This window comes from Ochotona princeps, chromosome 5, assembly GCF_030435755.1.
Source record: "Ochotona princeps isolate mOchPri1 chromosome 5, mOchPri1.hap1, whole genome shotgun sequence".
Lineage (NCBI taxonomy): Eukaryota > Metazoa > Chordata > Mammalia > Lagomorpha > Ochotonidae > Ochotona > Ochotona princeps.
In genome coordinates, this window is record NC_080836.1 from 107,252,643 (window position 1) to 107,278,727 (window position 26,085).

At 60.7% G+C, this 26,085-nt stretch overlaps 1 protein-coding gene across 7 annotated transcripts in view; it reads right to left on the reverse strand.

The window, feature by feature from the left end:
• Positions 1-4,024: 4,024 nt before the first annotated feature.
• The window catches only part of HDAC4 (histone deacetylase 4), a 162,025-nt gene continuing 139,964 nt past the window's right edge, over positions 4,025-26,085 (reverse strand). For 4 of the 7 annotated variants that reach the window (XM_058665203.1, XM_058665201.1, XM_058665200.1 and 1 more), the window contains exons 15-25: positions 24,419-24,465; positions 21,918-22,025; positions 19,059-19,114; positions 17,296-17,383; positions 16,623-16,742; positions 15,869-15,966; positions 12,051-12,169; positions 11,046-11,179; positions 6,547-6,631; positions 5,438-5,576; positions 4,026-4,472 (exon numbers count right to left, since the gene is read on the reverse strand). In XM_058665203.1, coding sequence (XP_058521186.1) covers positions 4,433-4,472; positions 5,438-5,576; positions 6,547-6,631; positions 11,046-11,179; positions 12,051-12,169; positions 15,869-15,966; positions 16,623-16,742; positions 17,296-17,383; positions 19,059-19,114; positions 21,918-22,025; positions 24,419-24,465 — 1,034 coding nt within the window. In that variant the 3' untranslated portion in view covers positions 4,026-4,432. Of the gene's footprint in view, positions 4,473-5,437; positions 5,577-6,546; positions 6,632-11,045; positions 11,180-12,050; positions 12,170-15,868; positions 15,967-16,622; positions 16,743-17,295; positions 17,384-19,058; positions 19,115-21,917; positions 22,026-24,418; positions 24,466-26,085 lie in introns of all 7 variants that reach the window. The other 3 variants (XM_058665206.1, XM_058665207.1, XM_058665205.1) reach the window with 2 other exon arrangements.

Below are 26,085 nucleotides of genomic sequence, written 5' to 3' on the forward strand. Positions count from 1 at the left end.
CCTGGGAATCCTGGCTGAGAACCCCCGTGGAGGCTGAGGCCAGGTGAAGGCCCCAGCCCAGCTGAGCCTCGCAGCGTGTGATGGGGACTGTGCAGAAAGCGCTGAGGTTGCTGTCCAGGCAAGGCTCACTGGGCCCCCTGGCTGTGCCCGCACCCAGTACCCCTGCGTGTGGCACCTAGATGTGGCTGCCGTGCCCCGGCTGTGGCTGGGACCACGGGGATGTGTGGACCACCACTGTGTGGTTGCCTGTCCCCAGGCATGGCCAGGGTCACCACCTGCTCCCAGGAAGCTTACGGCACTGGCCTGTCCCCAGGCATGGCCGGGGTCACCACCTGCTCCCAGGAAGCTTACGGCACTGGCAGCTAGGGTGACCCGAGGGCGGTGGCTGAGGGCTTGGGGTCAGGCCCTCAGGCTCCTTCTTGAGTCACAGCTGCAGCCCAGGAGGGTCACCACGGGCAAGGTCAGCGTCCCTGGCTCACCTGTGGATAGCCTGACCCGGGCCTCCAGGGGGCCTGAGCCCGGCTGCGTCTCAGCCCTGTTCAAGAGCCACCACGCCTGGGATCTTAGGGATGGGGGCAGAACTCATCACATAGCTTAGCAGGGCACTTGGGCTCCCTGGGTCAGGCACTGAGGGCCCCTGTGGAGTGTCCCAGGGTGGACACTGCTTAGAGCCGAGGTGACCAGGCAGGGGAAGGCTGGGCTGAGAGGTGGTGCACCTAGGATGTGGCAGCACAGGAAGGGTGGGGCCTGGCAGTGCGGGAGGGGTCACAGGCTGATGGCTGGTGGCCCTGGCTGGTGTTGGGACACTGAAATCTGAGTCTTGTGCCCGGCTGGCCATGGGGGTGACAGAGCCTGGGTCGGGGTGCTCGGCAGCCATGGGGGTGACCGGGCCTGGGCCTTGGCACCTCTCTGCTGTGTCACCTCCCTGTGGTGTCCAGCACAGCTCACCACGGCTTCTGTTTTGGGAGAGGACCCAGCGCTGGGATTTAGACATGTGGGTGTTAAACCCCAAGGCTGGGGTGCCGTGAGTCCCCGGGGTCAGGTAGGGTCAGGCGCACGAAGACGGCACTGCAAGACCAGGGTTGGGAGGGCCATGAACAAGTCTTTATTCAACCTTGAGAGCAACAAGCTGTGTGATGGGTACAGAACAGTGTGTGTGGCCAGGTGGCCACAGTGACCCACACGGCACAGCAGAGTCGGAGAACCCAACTGGCCCCGTGGCTGCATGGGCAGGCCTGGTGCCGCCGAGGGTCACACAGTCCAGGGAAGACGAATCAGGGCACTCGGGGGTCGCTGGCTGTGCCGGCGAGCATCATGGCAACGCCCGCTCCTCCCGGGCCTGCGGCAAGCTCTCGAGTGGGAGAAGTCCAACTCACTCCTGTGTTTACATACATCATGTATGTGCCATATTTGCATGCCCTCCTCAACTGCAAAAGGGCGGCCCCACTGGGGAGCACGCACGCCAAGAAAAAATGAAAACAAGACCCGCTGGCCTTCCCCTCCCATGGGAGGCAAGGCGTCCTCCCGCGGCCGGGGCAACGTAGCGGCCTGGGCCAGGCAAGCAACCCAACCAGAGGGGGATCACAGCCGCCGGGGAGCCGGCCGCAGAGAGGGAGACAATTGAAGGAAACGAAACGGAACTGCCCCGATAGCTGGGCGGTTCCCGGGGCGGGGGCTCTGCGCCGGGTCCGAAATGCTGGCCCCACGTGGACACAGTGCCCCCGAGACTGGTTGGTCACAAGTGCTAGGGAACTTGTCTCTGAAAAACGACGAAGCTCTGAGAAGTCCTCTTAGATTTTCTTGCAATAAAAAGTTCAGTTTCTGAAGAAGAAGTTGAAGAAGATGAACCCCCCCCGCCCACCTGCTCTTCTCCATCTGGGTCCTACCGGACATCGGCGAAAGGCCTGAAAGGGGGCGAAGGTACTGTCCTGTCGGCCCCGAGCTGCCTGGGCCTGCGTGCAATCTATGCGGGACAGACATGCCGGGCAGTCATGCAGGCTCCAGGAGACTTGGACCTGTACCGCCAAGCTGCACGCAGCCCGGCCCCGACATGCGGAACGGGGAGCGGAATGAGCCCGCGGCTGCTGCCGTGAGGGAGGAATGCTCGGACGGAAAGGGAGACGGTGCCCTCCTGAGCAGCACAGCACCGGAAAACAAGGAAAGCAAAAACAAAACGCTTCGACACAGTGGCCCTCTCGACCTGGAGCCGCTGGGCAGGTGGCCACCAGCTGGGAGCCATGTGGGCCACCTCAGGGTCCCCTCGGAGGGGCTTAAAGTGCTTATACACCCACGGCCCAGCGGGCGCCCCCCCAAGACCTTCAAAGGAAGAAAAAGGCGGACAGGGTGCGAGGGCCTAAGAGGGCGTGGGTGGCATGCCCATCTTACCAGGGCCCTGCCCGCAGATGCCATCTGCTCCGGGCCCAGCGCACGGAGGTGCTGGGGGTCACTTCAAAGGAAAGAAAGGCTCCATGGTAATGCCCACTGCCACCTGGATGCCAGGTAGTGGCCCCTGTGGAACCAGGCCCCCGGGGGCACCCAATTCTCTCATCATTCAAAAACAAAACAAAAACAAAAACAAACCAGGTGGTGAGGCACCCCTCCCTGCCAGCTGTGGTGGGCAGCAGGGGCTGGCACAGCCACCTCCCAGGACTCCCAAGCAGGGAGGGGACAGCTGCAGCCCAGGGCTTGGCACTGACCCTGCAGGCCAGCGGCAGCAAGAACCCAGGGCTGGCCGAGGTGGTGTCCACACCATCAAGGTACCAAACAGTAACCTGGACTGGGTTCCTCCTGCCAGGATGAACTTGAGACACTTTGGAATGAAGTCAGTGGCTTCAAGTGACTGGTACAAAGAGACCATTGGCTGGCATCGCCACGAAAAGGAACAAAGGTGCAGGAAATGGCCGTCTGGGCGCAAACCCGCTGCTTCCTGCCACGTGCGAAAGGGCTTTGGATAAGTGGAGTCCGGGGTCCGTCAGGGGCCCCCGAGCCCCGGTGGGAGGAGGGATGCAGGCCACTTGGAGGGAAGGTGGAAAAGCCCTGGGGGTCCCGCAGGGGTCGGCCCCCAGGATCTTGGGCCACGCCCTACTCCACACGCACATGGTGGCACCTGCTGCCTCCAAACCCACAAAAACAGACAAGAAAAACAACTTTGGAAAGTTGAAAAAAAGGTGTGAGGAAGAAGAGCATGGAAAGAAAAAAAAAGACATTACCCTTCAGAAAACTGCTCAACGGTGAGAAAAAATGTAAAACCCACAAAACAAGGCTTTTTCAGGATCTTTTTTTTGTGAAAAATTCATACAAAAATCAACAGCAAATTTATATTCTTTGCTATAAAAACTCATTAGGTACATATGTGCACGGAGGCTAGGGGAGGGGTGGGCTCTCGCTAGGACACCACCGGCCCAAGGGGCCTTGGCGTGGGCTCGCTGCCCAGCGGCCAGTGTGCTGGTGGCCGAGGCCGGCCCTCTCGCTGAGCACCGTCGGGCTGTCCACACGCCCTGCGCTCGCCAGGGGCCCTGCGGCCTGCGTTTATCTGATACATATATATATATATGTACGTATATATATATATACTTTTTCTATAAATGCATTATAAATATTTTATCAAGATTTCATAAGAATCAAGTTTCTTGGCTTGGAATACATTGGAATATATATTATACATATATATATATATATATATTTATTTATACCTAAAATGTAAGCAATACTTCATGCTACTTGCTTTTCATAAAAAGCATTCCGACCGTAACGCTGCGAGTGTGCCTTGCGTACGACATGCTCACCCCGGGCTGCACGGGAAGAACACTTTGGATTCATGGAGAACTCGGTGGAGCAGTGCACCCCACGCTCGCCGCCGGCCAGCACCCATTCCTGCTGTGGAGTTTTTCTTTAAGGCATTGTTCCTCAGACTTCAGAAAACCCAGCCACAAAAATCCACCAGGGCAATGAAAAAAGGCACAATCTCGCGTCTTCCCACGGGCTCTCCCTCGCGCCGCGTCCACTGCCATAGAAAACGTTCTCTTAAAAAAACACATGAGCTACAAGATGAGTCGAGTGGTTTACACGGAGACTGTGGAACTGTGGGTCATGACCAGACGTTCAGCACCAGTTTGGGTCAAGTCTGTTTCGCGCGGTGACAGCTTCCATCCTGCTAAGCTCGACAGAGCGTGGCCACTCTGCGGCCATGGCGCAGGCCTCTGGCGGCTTCCCCCGGCAGGGCCGCCTGTGTGCTTGGCTTTGCATGTCCATGTCTGCTCGCTGCCGTGTCTGTCCCGTGCTCCGTGGGATGCTGCCATGCCCACATGCGGGCGGCAGAAAGGCCCCGGCTGTGGCCCCAGCCCCCGAGGGCCGCGGTAGCCGCAATGAGCGGGACAGTTTCTCGGCTGAGTTTCAAGACGAAGACAAACAAGGAAACAGCAGCTTCAGGAGGCTACAGGGGCGGCTCCTCTTCCATGGGCTCCTCCTCGACCCTGTGGGGGTAGACAGACAAGCGGGCAGTGCCCAATCATGGCGGGCCCCCATGCACACCACTGGGCCCACCACATTGGGAAGAGTGCTATCGACCCCAGCCCAGGCCCACGCGGCAGACCCCCACTGCCTGCAGAAACCCCTGGCTAGGCCCATGGTGGCAGACCCCCGCCGCCTGCAGGAACCCCTGGCCAGGCCCATGGTGGCAGACCCCCGCCGCCTGCAGGAACCCTTGGCTAGGCCCATGTGGCAGACCCCCACCGCCTGCAGAACCCCCTGGCCAGACCCATGTGGCAGACCCCTGCTGCCTGCAGGAACCCCTGGCCAGGCCCATGGTGGCAGATCCCGCCGCCTGCAGAAACCCCTGGCTAGGCCCATGGTGGCAGATCCTGCCACCTGCAGAACCCCCTGGCCAGGCCCATGGTGGCAGAGCCCTGCTGCCTGCAGGAACCCCTGGCTAGGCCCATGGTGGCAGACCCCTGCTGCCTGCAGAACCCCTTGGCCAGACCCATGTGGCAGACCCCCACCGCCTGCAGAACCCCCTGGCCAGACCCATGTGGCAGACCCCCACCGCCTGCAGGAACCCCCTGGCCAGGCCCATGTGGCAGACCCCCGCCGCCTGCAGGAACCCCTGGCTAGGCCCATGTGGCAGATCCCGCCGCCTGCAGGAACCCCCTGGCCAGGCCCATGTGGCAGATCCCGCCGCCTGCAGGAACCCCTGGCCAGGCCCATGTGGCAGACCCCCACCGCCTGCAGGAACCCCCTGGCCAGGCCCATGGTGGCAGACCCCCACCGCCTGCAGGAACCCCCTGGCTAGGCCCATGTGGCAGATCCCGCCGCCTGCAGGAACCCCTAGCTAGGCCCATGTGGCAGACCCCTGCTGCCTGCAGGAACCCCTGGCCAGGCCCATGTGGCAGACCCCCGCCTGCACGATCCCCCGACCCCTGCAGAATGGGCAGCCACTCACCTCTTCTCAGCGGGCTTCACGCCCACAGAGAGTGAGGCCATGGCGGTGACCGTTTCGGCTTCCTCGTTCTCACACGTTTGCACCTCCATCAGGGAGCGCCCGGCAGTGGATGGACGCTGCAGGCAGCGCCAGTATTTGCCTGGGGGCCGGAAGAGGCTCTCAGGGACCTGGGGACTGCCTCCGGGGACTGCCTCCCAGGTCATGCGCAGGCAGCAGTTGCCTCAGGCCCTGGGACTTTTGCAGGAGACAGATCTGGACAGTACAGGCACCTCTGGACCTCAGCCCACACACATCTGGGCACCTTGGAAATGTTTACATGAGCCACCAGGGTCCAGCTGGCCCTCCCCACCGCAGGTGCCCACCCACGGTGAATGGTACTCAACGGGCTCCTTCCTGGGACCCGACGTGCTGGGCCTTACCCAGAGCTAGCTCCTGGTACCAGGAGTGGCGCTGAGCTGGGAGCTGCTGCCCATCTAGGTACGCAACAAGCAGCCCTCTGGCCTTCCCCACTTCCCCCACAGCCTTGCCCACATCAATGTTTCAAAAACCAGATCAGGGCAAGCGAACTTTCCACCTGTGGCACTCCCTGTGGGCACGGGTTCAAGTCCTGTCTGCTCCTCTTGTAACCCAGCTAACGGCTTGCAGAGAGCAATGGAGGACAGAGCCAGTCCTCGGGCTCCTGCACCCACGTTGGAGATGCTCCTGGCATTAGACCAGCCCACCTCTGACCATTGCAGACATCTGTGGGGTGAGCCAGCAGACGGAAACCATTTCTGTCTGTCTGTCTGTCCTCCTCTCTAACTCTTTCAAGTAAATAAAAGATGAAAAAGAGAAAGGCAATCAGGGCTTTGTGAAGGACACACGTGGGTCTGGTGCGCGAGCAGGGGTGAGCTGATGGTGCCAGCCCCAGGCCTCCAGGCTTCTCCTCAGGTGCTGGTGGGAAATGGGCCCAGGAAGACCCTGGATCCCGGACACAGGTGCCCAGCTGGGGGCTGCCGCAGCACCATCCCTTGGAGCTGAGGCTGCCACACTGGGAGGTAGCTGGGAGGCCACTGAAGTCACATGAACACCTCTGCCAGCCAGAGCGGGCCTGGCCACGCAGTACTCACTGTGGATCTCCGCGACCTTCTCCATGGAGCGCACGGCGTTGGCGTTGGGTCTCTGCTGCATGACCTTGTCAGGGAGAGGATCGAGCTGGAAGACAGGGGCAGATGCTGGCTGCAGAGGGGCACAGCCCAGCAGTGTCCGAGCTTGGAGCAAGACACTGCCCGGATGGCAGGGCACAGGGCTCAGGCAGCTGCTCGTGGCACGAGGGCCCATCAGCTGCCGTCACTGGCTCAGGGCATACCGAGGGCATCTATGGGCTCCCACAAGCAGCGGAGGGAGGGTGACGGGAAGTGGCCCACGTGTACCAGGAAGGTCGCTGTCCTCTCCTGTGGTCTCCCAGGAAAGCTTGATTCCTGTCAGCCCCCCAGGCAGCGATGGAGAGGGAGAGAGGGAGCCCTGGCGTGAGCCACATGTGGGCCAAGACCAGTGGGTGGTGGCCTGGGCCACAGAAGCTGGCAGCTTTAGCTCCGAAGAAGCAACCAAGTCTACCTACTAGGGAGATGTGCAGGGCCCGGGTGCAGCTGGGGCGGCTGTGCAGATGGGCAGTGTGGTGCCCTCAGACAGCCAGGGGCTGGCCCAGGCACACGCAGCAAACAACACACACAGGGCAGCTGTGGGTTTTGGGAACTGTGTGTGGACAGCTGCAGGGTCCTGGGCTCTCCAACACCAGTGTCCCAGCAGAAACCACAGGGCCCCTCCTAGAGGTGCCGGGTCCAGGTAGCCTGGAGACAGAGGTAGGCGAGGGTGGGGCCCTGGGTGGGAACGCAGTGAAATGCCCCATGCAAAGGCGGCCCAGGGTGGTGGGAGCGGCTGGAGCACTCAGTGCAGCCAGGCACACAAGGTGCACCATGAGGACACACAGGGCCACCTGGAAACTGGGCCCATCGGCAGAACAGCCATGCCATCAACACTGAACGGCAAGTGCAGCGACGCAGCAGACGGCCCAGGAAACAGATTCTGGCCATGGCACACAGGTTTCATCTCCTGGAGCCCCTGCCGGGAGGTGTGGCACAACTCCCTGGCCTGTCCCCCGTGTGGCTGCTCTGGGGACACTGACGGGGCCTTGCGGTTAGTGCAGGCATGCGGGCTGTACACACTGAAAGCTTCATGTGACCCCAGGCTCAGCTGCTCACGGCTGTGGCGGCCAGAGGAAGACCTGCAGCTGCTGGACAGGCTGCTGTCTCAAGGCACAGAGGATAGCATGCATGCATGATTAAGGACCCGGAGAGGGAGCTGACCTGGGAGACTTGAGAGAAAGGAAGGCAGCCTTTACAACATGTGCAACAGCACAGGCTGAGCGCTCAGGGTGCCAGAGCAGGCAGTGAGGCGGGCACGCCTGGGCAAGTGGCTCAGAGAAGGGGCAGTGGGGGCCGGGGATCCTGGTGTCAGCCCTCGGAGGAGGGCAGTGTGGCAGACTGACGTGTCACACACACAGCCATGAGGCGTTTGAACCCTAGGCGCTTCCAGTCAGGACAAGGCAGGCCATGTCTGAGCTTCAGACGAGGTTGCTGTGGGCGCACGCAGGTTCCTCCGCCACGGCGAGACACACTGCGGTGTCTGGCCTTCCCGAGCTGGTGGAGCCCAGCAGCCCAAGGCCGGCACGGGGGATCGCCCTCACCCTCCTGCTTGTCTCTCGGCCGTAGCAGACCAGCGGTGAACATGTACCTGGAACCTGTCTGGTTCATGGACACAAGCCAAGTCTGCAGGGCCGGCAGAGGACACACATGATGGGACAGCCCATAGCTGCCACCCTGCTCTGACCACAAGGTTGGCTGGGCCTCTGCTTACTGAGAGGCAGGTGGACGGAGCCACCAGCACCCTCAGCACAGGGCAGGAGGAGGGCGTGGCCACGGCTGCTGCTGAGACACAGGGCGCCCTCAGCAGAGGGCACTGGGCAGCTGGAGGCGTCGGCTGGTAGGCAGAACTGGGGAACATGCGGGCGCAGGCCCCTGGGGGACTCTCCTGTAAGGTAACCCAGCAATGGAGCTGGATGGACCACGATGTCTAAAGTCACAGCCCTGAGCCCCTGAGCCGCATTTCCAGTCCATACAGCGAGGGACCAGCCCTGCAGTCGAGGGCACAGGAAGCCTGCAGCACCAGCCCTCGTTGTCCCAGTCGTCACCCAGCCCCTCTCCCCTCCATCCCAGGGTGCCCTGCTGAGCCTCGGTCTGATGTGACAGTGATAGCTAGACCCAGAGTCCTCCCACTTGTCAGGAACCAAGACCAATGTATGATGCCACTGCATGAGTTTGCCACCGCTCCAGAGCATGGTGGGGGGTGCCCAGTGTGCACCCAGAGAGCTGCTGGAAGAGGGGAGCCCCGGGGGGATGTTCTACACAGAATTCTGGTTCTCCTTGGCTTCTTGTGGCCCCTCTTCCCGGCAGGACCTGCACACGTGTGTGCCTTCCTCCCAGCACTGTGGTCCTGCCCTGGTCGGTGCCCACGCCCCACCCACAGCGGGGCTGTCCTTCACCCCTGAGCCCAGGTGCCTGCAGGGCCAGCAGGGGCAGTGTCAAGGTTGAGACAAGGGCTGGCAGTGGCGCAGCATGCTAGTATCCACCTTGTGGCACTGGCATCCCCTAAGGGTGAGGGCTCCTGTCCTGGGTGCTCCACTTCCCATCCAGCTCCCTGTTTATGGATCGAAGCCTTGGCACCCTGTGGGAGACCCGGAAGCAGCTCTGGGCTTCTGGCTTTGGTTAGTTCAGCTCTGGCTGTTGTGACCACTTGAGGAGTGAACCGTGGATAGAAGACCTCTGTGTCTCCTTCTCTTCTTAGCTGTATTTTTAAGAAAAATAAATAGGGCCCAGCGCAATGGCCTAGCGGCTAAAGTCCTCGCCTTGAATGCACTGGGATCCCATATGGGTGCCGGTTCTAATCCCGGCTGCTCCACTTCTCATCCAGCTCCCTGCTTGTGGCCTGGGAAGGCAGCTGAGGACGGCCCAAAGCCTTGGGACCCTGCACCCATGTGGGAGACCTGGAAGAGGTTCCTGGCTCCTGGCTTCGGATCGGCGCAGCAGCGGCCATTGTGGTCACTTGGGGAGTGAACCATCGGACGGAGGGTCTTCCTCTCTGTCTCTCCTCCTCTCTGTATATCTGACTTTGCAATAAAAAATAAATAAATAAATAAAAAAGAAAAATAAATAAATCTTTAAGAAAGAGTAAGGGGTGACCACACCCTGTGCTCTGCCAGTGAGGAGTGAGAGGCGGAAACTCTGCAGAGTACCAGCTCTGCCCCGCAGCACCCCGCAGCACCCCGCAGCAGCCCGCAGCAGCCTGCAGCATCCTGTAGCACCCCGCAGCAGCAGCAGGTGCCACAGGGCCTGGAAGGGTGAAAACTCGGCTGTGCTGGGAGCACTGGGGCCCCAGCATGGCGTCATCCTGCTACTCAGAACTTTGCGGGGTCACTGGCTCCCTTGCTCCTCAGGGCTGCCTGCCCCCTGCACCAACCCAAGCTTGCACGGTCAGGCCGGCAGCTGCACCCAGTCTCCCTGCTTCTGAGTGCTGGGCAGGCTGTGGGCCACGGTTACCCTCTGTGGTCTGCCCTTCCTGCAAACCTCTGCCCCGTCACCTGCCCAGGAGCAACCCTCGCTGCTGTGGGGACCACGTCCACTGGCAGCCTCCTCGTGGAGGTCCTCCTTCAGCAGCACAGCTGTCTGTCCAGCACTCTCCATCCCTGCACTGCCAGCTCATGGGGCTGCACTCGCCACGCATGCCAAAGGACAGTACCCCAGGCCTCCCAGAGCTCTACAGCCAGGTGTGGAGCCCACATCCCTGGGCCCGGCTGGCCTTCATGCACACAGGTATCATCGCAGGATCGACACTGGGGTTATGTGGCAGGTTGTAGGCGCCGGTTCAAGTCTGGCTGTTCCATTTCCGGTTCAGCTCAAGTGCTAGGGAGGCAGTGGAGGATGCCCCATCCCCAACCTGGCCGCAGCCAGGCCAGGAGCAGCCCTGCCGTGTAGGAGCAGCCCTGCCGTGTACTACAGGACTCGGTCCAGGGACACTCGGGTTCGTGGCGAATGCGTGAGGCAGGAGGTGCAGGGGCACGTGGGTCTTGTCCACCTAGAGCCCCATGGGGTGGGGCAGCCCAGGGGCAACAGGAGGCCCTGCATCCCTGCATCCTCGCATGGGGGGGCTGGGGGGTTGGGCCTGTGCTTACTCCAGGAGCAGGAAATGGCATGAGACCAGCTCCCAGAGGCCTCTGGCACCTTTTTCGTGGCACCCAGGCCAGAAGCAGAGCCAGGCCAAGGCCTGGGGACGAAGGGAACTGGTGGGCTGGTGCCCAGCTGCAGAGGCCACAGCATCCCTCTGGCTCGGTTCTGTAGACATGGAAGGTGCCACCTGGTGTCACCTGGGGTCTCAGGACAGCTGTCCAGTCCCCGTGCCCATTTGGGTTACTCCTAGAGAGAAGCCAGTCTGCAGAGAGCCAAGATAAGGCCACCTGTCCCCCATGACGTCTGCCCGCGCCCCGAGGCCCATCCCTGGCTTCGTGAGTCTGTACCTCATTTCCCAGGAGAGCAGAGACACACGCTTCAGAGGCATCACAGATGGCCGTCAGGTCGTGGCCTCCCTCGAGGGCCAGGACGATGCGGCCACCAGCCAGGCCCATGAGCTGCTTGGTCAGGTGTCCAAAACCTGCAAAGGGAGAAGCTGTCATGTGGAAGCTGGGCAGAAGGTCCTAGCTGGCACTTAGCTTGGGCTGCCCTGGGATGGTTTTGGCATGTGATCTCACAGAGTAACTGTCTCTATGTTGGGGTCCCATGCCCCTGCCTGTAGCTCCCCAGAGAGGCTGCGGGGCTCCGGTCACCTGACCATGATGCCCACCTGGGGCACCTGCATACAGAGAAGGCCAACTGGGGGGGTGACCGACTGTCCTTCATCAGAAAGCACAGGGACCGATGGTGGTGACTGGGCCAGCTGTCCACACCATGGCTTCTGGGAGCCCCACTTGGTCTCTCACTGGGCCGGTGACACGGGGCTCGGGCTGCTGGGTAGACTCCAGAGGGCAGACAGAACAGGGTGGCAGCGGCATCTGGGCTGCGGAAAGTTGCCCAGACTCCCTTCCCCAGCCCTGATGGAGTGGGGGGTCAGCTGGTGAGACGCCAGGGACCCGAGGACATCAGGAGCCACAAGCTGCTGGCTGGCTCCGACACGGCTAGGCCGGCTGAAGCCAGGCAGTCTGATGACGTTAGAGGCATGGGGTGGGAGTGAAGGCCATGGTCACCCTTGACAGGGCTGTGCCCAGCCACCCTCCTCACCCACACACGTGACTGGGCTCCCCACTTTCTCTGCCTGGCTCCTCCCTGTCACCGTGGGGGGACAGCAGGAGCATCCGTCAGCTCACTGTGCATGGAGGGGCCTGCACAGCTCCAGGCCAGCCCCTGCACACCCCGGGGCTCACACACTGCTGCCTGCAGCCAGCTCTGTGCCCACAGGGATGTATGGGGTCTCTAGTGCCTGTGGCGATGGGCAGACCACAGGCAGGGTGACCGCTGTGGGCACTTACACTTGGCAGAGAGGTTGTAGCCCCCGAGCGGCGTGGGGTGGCCCTCCACGGCGTCGAAGCCTGATGACACCAGCACCACGTCCGGGGCAAACTCGCCGGCGATGGGCATGACCACCGTCCTGGGAAGGGAGGATAGGGCATCACCGGGCCGGCCAGGCAGAGCACAGGGGCTGCAGCGTGAACATGTCCTCCAGGCATCCCTCCACACACAGTGCACCCCCATACGTGAAACCCAGTCACACGCATGTAACACAGCTCTACCCTCACTGGCCAAGGCTGCTGGGCTGGTTCTGGGAGGTTCCTCCTCGCCACCGGCCATGGCACTAGCTGTGTGGACGTGGGACCATCGCCTCAGTCCCCCAGAGGGCTGTGCACCACAGCCAAGATGGGCACACTCCCATGTGAAGGAGCAGAGAACACACTGCCCTCCACCCCTGACCCCAGCCTCCCTCCACATGCCCTGCTCTGGGGAGAGTGGGAAAGTCACCTGTCCCCACTGTCCAGGCAGCTGTAACCATGGCCAGCTCTGACAGCCACGCCACCGCTAGACACGGTAATTGGCATGACAGTGGCCAGCCAGGGCCTGCAGAGAAGTGGCTGATAAAGTTTCACCCACCAGGCTGTAATCCATTCCCAGCCCATGATGAGCAGTGAGACATAGGGGCGAGGGCTGGCAGCCAGCAGCCCCTCTGCTGACATCCCAGGCTCTGCCTCGCCAAGGGCTGTGACCTCACTGCCAACCGTGGCCAGTGCCGCTGGGGACCACGCAGGAAACACGCCAGGGTCCCGGCCTTGATCCTGCCTGCACGACTTCACCTCTGCGCCGCAGCGGCCCTGACTCGAGTGCTACCTGCCCCTCCTAGGCCCAGGGTCCGGCAGCCCCACAATCGTGCAGCCCAGCTGGGGCAGGGCAGTATGGCTCCCCAGCAAAGCCACCCAGGCTGGCCAGGGCTGGACAAGAGCTCTCCTCGGGCTGTCCAGGCAGCAGCCCTGCTGGCCGGCCAGCCTTGTTCTCCTGTCTCTTCTTTCTTCTCTGCTGCCCTGACCCCTGCCTCCTGTGGCCTGGCGGCACTCTCAGCCCCACCCTGCTCTGCTCCACTGGCTCATCCAACTGTCTGCTGGCACTGCTGCCCTCCAGCATGAGGGACTGTGCTGCCAGTTGCTTCTTTAACTTTAAAGGGCTGCCCTGCAGCCATGACCAAGACTGGCTCTGCAGGACCGTTCAAGCCCAAGTTCTTAGCTTATGCTTTTGCTTCTGCAACCACTGTGAGCATCCTTGGTGGATCTCCAGACAGGAAAACCTTTGGCTATGCCCAAAGACACACGATGACCATTAGAAATGGGGTGGCCAGGACCAAACCCCAGCTACCATGGGACAAGAGGGACACAGGGCCGGCAAGCCACAGCAGGCAGTGGGACACAGTGATGGCAAGGCTTGGCCGGCTACTGTGGGACAGGAGGGCCATGGGGGCAGTGGGGGGTGATGGGACAGGAGGGCCATAGGACTGGAAGGACATGGGGAAGTGAGGGCCATGGGGCGGTGAGGATGTAAATCCCTCTGTCGCAGACAACACTCCTGGTGGGAGCTGCCGAGCTCGCGGCCGCCTCGGGAGACGGGAGAGGCAGGCAGCCTGCACGCTGCACTACCAGATCGAGCCGGCACCTGCAGCTCTGAGTCACCAGGGGTCTCGGCACAGCCCTGCTGGAGGCGGAGAGGCGGCCCGGCAGCACAGAGGAGCGGGAGAAGGCCTCCAGCACGCTGACCTCTGCCATCCCTGCAGGGCCTGGGCTGAATTAAGGGACATCACTTCTTGTCTTCAGGCCCCGGGAAAGCACTCTCGGCGGCAGCGACTGTCCTACCTCTCCTTCATCTAGGGGACCAGTCCTGCAGGAGCAGCCTGGCAGGCCAGGGTCCCAGGGGCAGGGTGTGCCCGGAGAGGGCAGTGGTGCTGGGAATCCTGAGCTCTGAACTTCCAAGTGCTCACAGAGGCTGCTCAGCACCAGCCACAAGGCAGAGCCTACACAGAAAAGTGTGCAGCCGTATCTTCACATGGCGCCTCTCCCACCAGAGGTGCACACCTGCTGGCACATGCCGAGACCAGCATGCACTCACATTGCTATACCACTGTGCACGGGCACCAGCACAGAAACACAACACACACAGGCATCACACACTCGGACACACCCACACGTCTACACACACAGGCATCACAGACACACGTCTACACAGACATCACAGACATACGTCTACACAAGAAATCACCCACACGTCCACACACAGATGACAGACACGTCTACACAGACATCACAGACACACGTCTACACAGACATCACCCACACGTCTACACAGACATCAGACACACGTCTACACAGACATCACCCACACGTCTACACACACATCACAGACACACATCTACACAGACATCACAAACACGTCTACACAGACTTAACAGACACACGTCTACACAGACATCACAGACATACGTCTACACAAGAAATCACCCACACGTCCACACACAGACGACAGACACACGTCTACACAGACATCACCCACACGTCTACACAGACATCACCCACACGTCTACACAGACATCAGACACACGTCTACACAGACATCACCCACACGTCTACACACACATCACAGACACACATCTACACAGACATCACAAACACGTCTACACAGACTTAACAGACACACGTCTACACAGACATCACAGACATACGTCTACACAAGAAATCACCCACACGTCCACACACAGACGACAGACACACGTCTACACAGACATCACCCACACGTCTACACAGACATCACCCACACGTCTACACAGACATCAGACACACGTCTACACAGACATCACCCACACGTCTACACACACATCACAGACACACATCTACACAGACATCACAAACACGTCTACACAGACATCACAGACACACGTCTACACAGACATCACAGACACACGTCTACACAGACATCACAAACACGTCTACACAGACATCACAAACACGTCTACACAGACATCACCCACACGTCTACACAGACATCACAAACACGTCTACACAGACATCACAGACACACGTCTACACAGACATCAGACACACGTCTACACACACATCACAGACACACGTCTACACAGACATCACAGACACACGTCTACAGACATCAGACACACGTCTACACAGACATCACAAACACGTCTACACAGACATCAGACACACGTCTACACAGACATCACAGACACACGTCTACACAGACATCACACGTCTACACAGACATCACAGACACACGTCTACACAGACATCACAGACACACGTCTACACAGACATCACCCACACGTCTACACAGACATCACAGACACACGTCTACACAGACATCACAAACACGTCTACACACACATCTATATACACATAGAAACAGGTATCAGACAGGAATCTGCATCTGTGCTTGGGGAGGGTAACATTTTAAGGAGCACTCCCTGCAGCAGCAAGAGCCCTGCATGGCCACTGCGGCCTGTATCTGTAGGCACTGTCGCTGGGCTCAGGCAGGATAGCAGAACCGCCACCCTCAAGTCACAGCTCACATGGGCAGCACAGGAGGCCGTGGGCTCCCTACCTTGTAGACCCTGTGCTCAGTCTCGTCCCCTCATGGCCTGCATGGACAGGGTTTCTTCCAGCAGCACAGGGCCCGGGCCGTGGTGAAACACTGAGCCTCAGGTCACTGGGCCGCATGCTGACGCTCTCGTGCTGGGACCCCACCCTGTGCCCCGATGTCGTCACAAGGCTGCGATGGTTCCCAGGAAACATCACAGGAGACTCACCTGAATGCTGCCAGGTACTCTGTGTCCCCCATGGGCGGGTCCAGGCCTCCAGTGAACGCCATGTTGACATTGAAGCCCACGCCCGGCCCTGTGCCCACCTGTGGCCAGGGGAGACATGTCACACTCTCAGATGGGCACCCTGACACGGGGAACACTTGGCCAGGGAATGGGAAACTCTTAAAAGGGAATCCTGCCAGGGGAAACCCTCTGACATGGATCCCTGACACAGGGAAGCCCTCAAATGGAGACCCTGACATGGGGGAGTCCTCAGATGGGGACCCTGACACGGGGGAGCCCTCAGATGGGGACCCTGACACGGGGGAGCCTCATATAGGACCCCTGGAGCGGTGGCACCCAGGCTGGTGCTTTCTTGGTACCCCCAGGCAGAGCCCCTCTATGGAATGTGCTCCTGGGTCCCATGGGGATTCTCCTTGCCCATGCTGAGTGCTACTTACAGGGTGGTGTGCCCACAGTGGCTCTGTAAGGCCCAGCCAGGACAAGGCCCTGGGCTTCCAGGGAGGCCTACAGGGCGAGGACACTTGGGGCCTGCAGCTCCCCAGCTCATCTAGCAGCACTGGACAGGCGAGGGACGCCAGAGTCCCTCACCAGGCAACAAGGTCACAGGGGCTGCATGCTCGCCGGTTTGACCTGCCACTTCCTTAGCCTAGAAGCAAAAGCCACCCTGCACCCGCCATCCCATGGCCGGACCTGGACCTGCCTGGGTCCCTCTGGAAAACCCACTGGGCTCCCTTACCTCGTCCGGCGCCCCGCTGCCCGGGAAGAAGTTGCCATCATCATAGCGATGCAAGGACACGTAGAGGACACTGGGGTCACTATAGAAGGCTTGCTGTGTCCCGTTGCCGTGGTGCACATCCTGCGGGCGTGGGAGCCAGTTCAGGGCCGGGCCTGGGGCAGCCCGTGCAGTTCTCACCTCTGCCCACCAGGCATGGGATGGCGGCTCACGCCTCCGGAAGGCTTCCCTGTTTGGCCTTACTCAGGTGTGGGAGCCGTAGGGGTGGGCATTTCTGCTGGGTCTCTGGGCCCTGTCATGATTGCACTACAGCAGCACCTGCTCAGCCTCTGTCAGGGGAGGTCACACATGGAGATGATGCCCGTGTGGCCGTGGGTGCCAGGTGCAAGTGTCTCCTCCCACCTGAGGGTGGCAGTGAGGTCCTCCTTCCTGGGGCAGCTGCCTGACCACTCTGCGCTCCAGCTGGGGGCTTGAACACGGACTAGGACTGCAGCCGCCACTGCCCGCAGCTTCCCGGACCTCTGCCTTCCAACTGTAAGTCCAGCCCTCAGCCGGTGGCCCTGACCACGGGCGAGGCCCTGACCTGGTAGGAAGAGGCCGGGGCTCTGGGAGGACACGTGCCCCGGCCTCGGAGGGTGCCGCGTGCTGGGGAGCCCGGGGCAGGAGGCCCACTCACCCAGTCCACGATGAGGATCTTGCTCACATTCAGTCTCTGCTGTAGGAGCTTGGCAGCCACGGCCACAGAGTTGAAGTAGCAGAAACCCCTGTGAGGGGACAAGGGGACGCAGGCGAAGCGCTCAGCACGCGTGTCCCACCGGTCAGGCTTGTGCACACCACACACACACCCCCACACACACACCCACACACACCAGGCAGATGCAGGACTTACACCCCCAATCCACACCCCTGCTACATGAACAACATACACACAACACACCAAGGACATACAAGTGTGCACACAGACGTCCCCCACATGATATATGCATGTAATCACACAGCAGATATACATACATGTAGACAGACAGATGCACACCTTCGCCACAGGTACAGCACACACAGCACGGATATACATGTGTGCAAACACCCCCACCATGGATACACATGTATACATACATATATACACATACATGTACACAAGGGATGCCCCCACCTTCACCACATGCACACACACATACATGTACACACAAGGGATGCCCCACCTTCACCACATGCACACACACATACATACATGTACACACAAGGGATGCCCTCCACCCTCACCACATACACACACACACACCATGGAAAATATCCATATATGCTTGTATATAAATATACAGATTAGATGCTCTCCACATAAATCCATACACTCATCACATATACACACTATGGATATACATGCACACACGTAGCTGATGTATGCACATACACACAGGCATAGCACACACATGTGCAAACAGATACCACATACACTCCTCGCATGTACACACAGGCACAGCACACACCCCGATACAGATACCCTCCCCACATGTAACCATGCACAACACATACACATACACACACATGTACACAAACACACACCTCAGACACATACATCCCCAAGATGCAACTGTAACAGATACACAAATGCATACTTATATACCATAGTATGCATTTGGCACACACATGAAAACACACCACACCAATGTAGACATACACACTGTGCAGACCCCTGCCCACAGCCAAACAGGGACACACACCAAGGAAGCAAGGGCGAGGAGCCTCCCTCAGGGCACTCGGTCCTACTGAAGTGGACGGGGCACACATGCACACAGTCAGTCTCTCATGCAGAGATGTGCAGCACTGCTATGTTGATGTGTAGACTGTACACAGGTACCACACGCACACAGCCAGCCTCCCGTGTGGGGTACAGCACTCCCACATTGACACACAGAGCCTCCCATGTGGGGTACAGCACCCCCGCACTGACACACACACACACAGCCTCCCATGTGGGGGTGCACAGCACTCCCATGCTGACACAATGCACATATATGTACCACATGACCACAAACCATGCAAATACCCCCCAGCACACAAGCACAGCACCCACCCATGGGTTCACTCCCATCTGCCCACAGGGCCTGGGTCAAAGCCTTGGGTAGGCAACACCGCCCAGGTCCCCCATGAGGATGGCAGGAACTCTGCCCTGTGGGCCACCCCTGCCTCCTCCCTAGTCCACACGGAGGGCACTGGAGGGCAGCTCTGCGGCCAGTGCCTGCTCCACCCTCCTGTGTCCCAGGTTGCGTCCCCAGAGGAGGACGCATTAAGCCTGGCACAGCTCCTCGCCCCGCTCTCACTGCTACCCGGTCAGTGAGGCAGCCACACAGAGGGCCCCGCTGTACGCTGTGGAAAGGCTAGGTGGCCTGCGTGCGTATGCCTCAGCAAGGTGCCCAGTGACATGGCCTGGGGTCTACTCACATGGGGGTGCTCTCCTCGGCGTGATGTCCTGGGGGGCGGACCACAGCAAAGCCGTTCTGGAGGATGCAGCCATGGGGGAGGGGCAGAGACAGGCTTTACCTCCAAGTTGACTCCCAGCAGCCCCAGCCCGAGGACAGCGCTGCCTGAGAGCTGCCCTACACACCCAGGCTCCTCTTTAAACTGCTCTGCCAGCTACCAGGAGTGCCTGGTGAGGCCCAGGCCAAAGATTAAAGGTGAATCTGTCCTGAGGCTCGCTCAACTGGGTCCTCAAGCTTTGCCAAAAAGTGGCCAAGTTCTGTCCTGCTCACTGCCCCTAGCTCTGGCAGGTGTGGGCACAGGCCCTGTTCTGTATTCCTGCACTTCAGCTCTGTCCCACAATCAGCCCTGGCAGGTGTGCACACTGCGTCCTGTCCCACACTCAGCCCTGGCCAGGGTATGCACACTGCGTCCTGTCCCACAATCAGCCCTGGCAGGTGTGCACACTGCATCCTGTCCTACACTCAGCCCTGGCCGGGGTGTGCGCACTGCGTCCTGTCCTACACTCAGCCCTGGCCGGGGTGTGCACACTGCGTCCTGTCCTACACTCAGCCCTGGCCGGGGTGTGCACACTGCATCCTGTCCCACAATCAGCCCTGGCAGGTGTGCACACTGCGTCCTGTCCTACACTCAGTCCTGGCAGGTGTGCACACTGCGTCCTGTCCCACACTCAGCCCTGGCCGGGGTGTGCGCACTGCGTCCTGTCCTACACTCAGTCCTGGCAGGTGTGCACACTGCGTCCTGTCCTACACTCAGCCCTGGCAGGTGTGCACACTGCGTCCTGTCCCACACTCAGCCCTGGCCAGGGTATGCACACTGCGTCCTGTCCCACAATCAGCCCTGGCATGCGTGCACACTGCGTCCTGTCCTACACTCAGCCCTGGCCGGGGTGTGCGCACTGCGTCCTGTCCTACACTCAGCCCTGGCAGGTGTGCACACTGCGTCCTGTCCTACACTCAGCCCTGGCAGGTGTGCGCACTGCGTCCTGTCCCACACTCAGCCCTGGCAGGTGTGCACACTGCGTCCTGTCCTACACTCAGCCCTGGCAGGTGTGCACACTGCGTCCTGTCCTACACTCAGCCCTGGCTGGGGTGTGCGCACTGCGTCCTGTCCCACACTCAGCCCTGGCAGGTGTGCACACTGCGTCCTGTCCCACACTCAGCCCTGGCAGGTGTGCACACTGCGTCCTGTCCCACACTCAGCCCTGGCAGGTGTGCACACTGCGTCCTGTCCTACACTCAGCCCTGGCCGAGGTATGCACACTGCGTCCTGTCCCACACTCAGCCCTGGCCGGGGTATGCACACTGCGTCCTGTCCCACACTCAGCCCTGGCAGGTGTGCACACTGCGCCCTGTCCTACACTCAGCCCTGGCAGGTGTGCACACTGCGTCCTGTCCTACACTCAGCCCTGGCCGGGGTATGCACACTGCGTCCTGTCCCACACTCAGCCCTGGCAGGTGTGCACACTGCGTCCTGTCCTACACTCAGCCCTGGCAGGTGTGCACACTGCGTCCTGTCCTACACTCAGCCCTGGCCGGGGTGTGCACGCTGTGTCCTCTCCTACCCTTACCTCTGGCCAGTGTGTGTCCCTGCCCCACAGCAGGTAGAGACTGCAGGACACCGGAGGGTGGGACACAGTGACCAGCTCCTCTCCCATGCCTTGGGCCTCAAAAGCCAACTGCAAGCCACTCCATGGAGGCCATAGCAGGTGCAGCTTCCGCCAACAGGAATAGGCAGCAACAGGAAGCCGTGGTCACGTCTACCTTCTCAGGGCAGTCAGCCATGGCTCACCGTGCTGCCCGTGGTGCTGAGAAACCTGCCCCAGGGGCCAGCAAGTGTGGTCATGATGCCCACTCATGCCCCACAGTCCATGAGAGCCCTGACTGGCAGAAGTGCTGTCTGGTGGCTGGTCTGTCCACAGATGTGGCCTGCTTTATGGCCACCCTGAAGCCTTACCTGCCTCTACTCTGTGGGAGAGGTCATGGCACTGGTGCAATGCTGCTGTGTGGCACCAAGGGACAGGGCGAGCTGCTCCGGCATGGGCCACATCTGGGGGGGGCACTTCCTTGAGGTATGTCTCCTGAGAGCACCTTGGCTTCTATGTCGGACACACAGAGCCCATGGAACTCTTCCTGCTGCTGGACAGTGGTGAAGACCCTCTCTGGCGCCTGGCCACCAGGGCTGGGAGCACAGACGGACACACAGACTGCCACCTGGACAGCTGGTGACACCATGAGCTGGAATGGGGCGTCTGCCCATGGGCCTTCTGGGATGCATGGACTTCCTAATGAGACAGTGGTAACAGGGTGACAGCTTTAAGCCCTCGGGGACATTCTGCAGGGCTTGGAAGTCTGTCTGGTGCCAGAGTGACCAGCAGGTTCAAAAGGTGGCCCCACTCAGGGAACGCTGCCAAGTATGATCCGCTGAGGGCCACAAGGCTGGCCCTGGGGGCCCAGGCCCCGGCAGGGGTGGACAGGCCTAAGACAGCTCTCCCTTTCCGACTTGCTGTCACTACCTCCATGTGGCAGTAAAAAGCAGCTTGGTGGCTTTGTGCTGTTCCAACATGGCCAACAGGAGCTTGGGGCATGCTGGGAACAAAGCTCTTGGGCCCCTCAACAAGAAGATCCTCTGAGAACCCAGGCACTGACCCTCTGCCAAGTGGTGGTGTACCTGGTATGTACCTGTGTGGACCGTTGCGGGTCTCGGTTCCGGGTGGGAGCCGCCAGCCTCGGCAGTGCCCTTGGGCTGACTGGCGGGCAGGGGCTCATGGGGGTTACTTTGAGTACCTTCCTGTCAGGATTTCTTCCGCTGTGCCCCACTGACCTTCAGTTCCCCCGTGGCCACCTTGAAGACCAGTTCCACCACGCAGCCCACAGCCAGGCGGGCTGCCCCTGCTGAGTGCACCTCGTTCCAGATGGTGTCGCTGTCCACCTGCGGAAACACGTGTTCACGGTGAGGCCTGCTTCCCCAGCCCCGGGCCCCCAAGGCTCTGGCATCTCTCATAACAGGCCCTGCAGTGTCTATACTCCTTTCCCGTGTCTGCTGCTCCAGCGTGACTGAAGCTCAGTAGCGACGTGGGCCATCTGTGAGTTGCTGCGACATGTAAGGCAGGGGGTCAGGATCTGTGCAGTGATTGCCATATTGGAGCAGCCCAGGTGTGGGGCAGTGGCCGGCCAGCAGCTGGGCCAGGCGAGGTGGTGAGCTCTGAGTTGGGGCATCTGTGCCTGGGAAGCCCTGGCTGGCGGCGGAAGCAGTGCATCCCTTTGGCCAGGGCCACAGTTACAAGTTTCCCATGGGAGCCTGGGGTTGGGGGTATGAGGGTGACCAAACCTGTGCTGTCCACTGGACAGCTGCCCTGGGGCCCAAGCCCTTCTTTGGGTGGGTGCAAGCCCTTCTTGGGGTTCAGGGAAGTTTTTTACAGGCTGGGCATGGCACGCTGGTCAGACCCAGAGGAGACCCCACCTCCTAGCACCCAGCTGTATCTCCCCTCAGCCCGGCAGAGCTGTCCAGGCCCGCCAGGGGCTGAGGGCCTGCCAGGCTCCAGACTGCAGGGGGCTGCTGTGTCGGGTAACCGTACCACTGCAGCCCTAACTGCTTTCCGGCTGTCGCCAGGCTGCTGACAGCCACGGAAACGCCTGGGCTCCCAGCTCCCTGTGTAAATGTGGCAGGGACACGGTGCTCAGGGCCTGTCCTTGCATTTGGTCCACCAGGGAGGGGCCTTGGCCTGCAGGGGCAGACTAGGGGTTCAGTTGTTCCTCAGGCCCACTGCAGGATCCCAGGCTGGCTAGATGCTCGCTGCTCAGGGACTGCGACCTGCACCGGCTCCCACAGCCCGAGCCCAGAGTGTCCGGCAAGGCAGCTGGCTCAGGCACAGGAACTGAGGAAAGCAGAAATGGCTCAGACAGGCTGGATTGTCGGAGACACCGTGGCAAAGTGGCAGAGAGGACTGGGGGGCAGGTTCTCCCAGAGACTAAAGTGGGGATCTGGGCGGGCACCACGGGTCCTCCAGAGCTCAGAGTAAACTGTGTGAGCTACCGGGAGACCCAGGAACTTACCTGGCACCTGCAGTAACTGGGAGCTGAGCCCAGAGGAGTTCAGGGATTGGATTTGAAGCTGATTTGGAAGGTGTTAATGCAGGCACGGGGTGAGGTGGACTCCAGGCTGCAGGACTTCACACTAACCCCAGGGGGCACCCAGGAGCAGCCCCACCCCTGACTAGAGGCTGCTCCTGGGGCCACTCGCATCCTCCCATTACCCAGAGGGACTGGTCCCTAGCTCTGTAAGGCAAGGGGGTCATGGTGTGTGGGGGTGTAGCTGTGCTTCTCACACAGGACCTCCATGCCAAAGCCAGGGTAGGGGTCTCTCTGGACACTGGTGGTTATAAATGCCCCCCACGTGGGTGTCTGCCCAGTTAGTCTGCCCTGTCCAGTGTCACACCCGAGCTTGGCACGCAGGAGGGGCTGTCTGGGAGGCATCCAGCTTTCATTGGCAGATTGCAAGCAAGCAGCAGGCTAGAGCAAAGTCCCTTCTCTGTAAGTCTGGCCCAAAACTTGCCCAGATGAAGACTGCAGCCTGTCTGGGTACACAGCGAGGCGGCTGAGAGGGCCTGCGGGGCAGTGAGTGTCGTTTATTTTCCTTTTGACAGGATAATTTTCAAAGCAGTGATTTTTGTAAAGACTCAGGAAGAAAACAATTTTGTTTCATTTCCATAACAGAATCCAGGCCTCGAGCCCCACGGCATCCTGTGATCAGACACACAGGGCAGCCTCAGCCGCGAGGGCCCACCTTGGCCCCCTGACTGTCGGATGTGGCTGGCGCTGGGCTGACCATGACGGTCAGCAGATGGGCCAGCAGGCCACCCGCTCCAGCCAAGTGCGGGCGGTGGAGAGGACGCCCCTATGAGCCCTCCCCACGTCGCTCTTGGGCAGCCAGGAGCCTCACCTGGCAGCACCCCCGGCTTTAAGTGGTGTGTGTGTTTATTCTGGTACAAAAAATGCAAACGCTCGCAGAGATGGCTCACACCACGTTGTCCATGAACCTTTCAAACGTTTCAATGTAAACTCATGTCTTAGCCCTGCCTCCACAGGGGCTGCGCACGGGACCCACACACGGGAGAGGCACCCAGTGTGAGGGACCCCGGCCCTGACCAGGGTCCCACGTGGCAGGTGCCCGGCTGGGTGTGGAAATGCCCGGGCTCTGGGGGGTCTTTGAAGCAGCCCATGGGAGGCCATGCATGGAAAGCAGCTGGCAGCAATTACCCCTCCAGGAGAGCCAGCACGGGGAGGGGAGACAGCACGTGAGTCACACATGAAAGGGAGACTTACCCCGACACCGCCGCAGGGGAGCCTCACGAAGACTGAAGTCAGGGAGCCTGTGGGGGGCACGGGAGAGGTCAGGAGGTCACAGCGGCTGCTGCGGGCCGCACGGGGCCCTCCCTGCTGCCATCCAAGGGGCATACCAGACCTTGGCACTGGGCCCGGCAGCAGGGCTACAGCAGATGCTGGGGCACCGGGCACGGAACCGTGCTAAACCTCATTCCCACAACACCTGGTTCTGGAACCTCATGTGACAGCAGTCCTCCCAGGTGTGACCCGCGCTGCCTGGCCACAGGCATGCCCTGAGCCACCTTGTGCCGGCTGAGCCCTGGGCCACAGCGTGGCTCTGGGCCTCCAGGTGTCCACATGTCCCTGTTCCATGGTGGTGGGGCTGCCATGCTAGTGCAGAGTGGGCTGGCGGCAGTGGACAGCGCTGGCGGCCACTTTCCAGAAAGGTTTTGCAGGCACGGGGCCCACTGTGGGCAAAGGACAACTGGATTCTTCATGCTCACCAACAGGGGCACGGGCTGGCCAAGGGCCATGGTACAGGCCACGTGGGTGCTGTGGTGTTGTGTCCTGGACAAAGCGAGCAGGTGCCCCCAGTGCAGGGCTGTGCCTAGGCTCCGAGCCACGGGGACAGCACCATGGACCAGGCCTGGCCCCAGTGCAGGGCTGTGCCCAGGCTCCGAGCCACGGGGACAGCACCATGGACCAGGCCTGGTCCGTTTCTGATTTCTGCTCCTCCCCCCTTGGCTGGGACTCACTGATCTCACGTGTAAGCTGTGGGACTGGGGAAGCCACATGGCGCTCAGGGACTGCAGCAGAGTGCTCTGTGGGGTGAGGGGCAGGGAAAACTGCAGGGATAGGGCAGCTTCTTCAGGGCAGGTGCCTCCCTACACCAACACTCTCCTCAGAGGCCTGCGCCAGGCTGAAGCCAGGTGGGTGCAAGAGTTCCACCAAGTGGCCCAGCAGCTGCCGCATCCTGGCTGTGTGCCAGCAGGGAGCCGGGGATTGGACTCACATCTGGGCACTGTGCAATCGGGGAGGCATAGCCCGGAAGCCCAGCACAGCCAGGACTACCTCGAGCAGGCAGTTGGCTTGGGTGTTTTCAGCAGGGACCTCCTCTGGCACAGCCGTGTGGCAGTGAGCGGCCCTGGTCTCCCTGCTGATGTGGGCATGGCACACAGGCACACACAATGAGTGTGCAGGGGTCTGGACAGGCTGTCCCTCTGCTTGTGAGGTCCCAGATGGCAGCAACACCCACAGAGAGACGTGGTGTCTCTGAGTGCTTCGATACTGCTCGTCATCTAACAAAGACCACAGCATTTTAGGAGACGTGACAGCCCTCGCACTTGGGCGAATAGGGCGTCACGCTTTCTGGCAGGGCGGTGTTTAATAATGCAGTTCTGAGTTGTCCAACAGGGGGAGGACTGTCTCTGCTCCCAAGGTGTGGGAGCATTCCAGACCCAGGCATGTGGCATGCCCAATCACCAAACTCCAGACCAGGGCTGTCCTGGCCACCCTCATCAGGCGGTCCTTGGTGTGTGGTATGCTCCCAGCATGCCCTGGGAGGGGGCCCCATAGCCCCCCGGGGCCAGGCTGCTTAGACGCTGCCGCAGCTGCTGCTGACAGGTGGACCCTGGGACACCCCGCAGTGATAGTGAGCAGCCACAGCT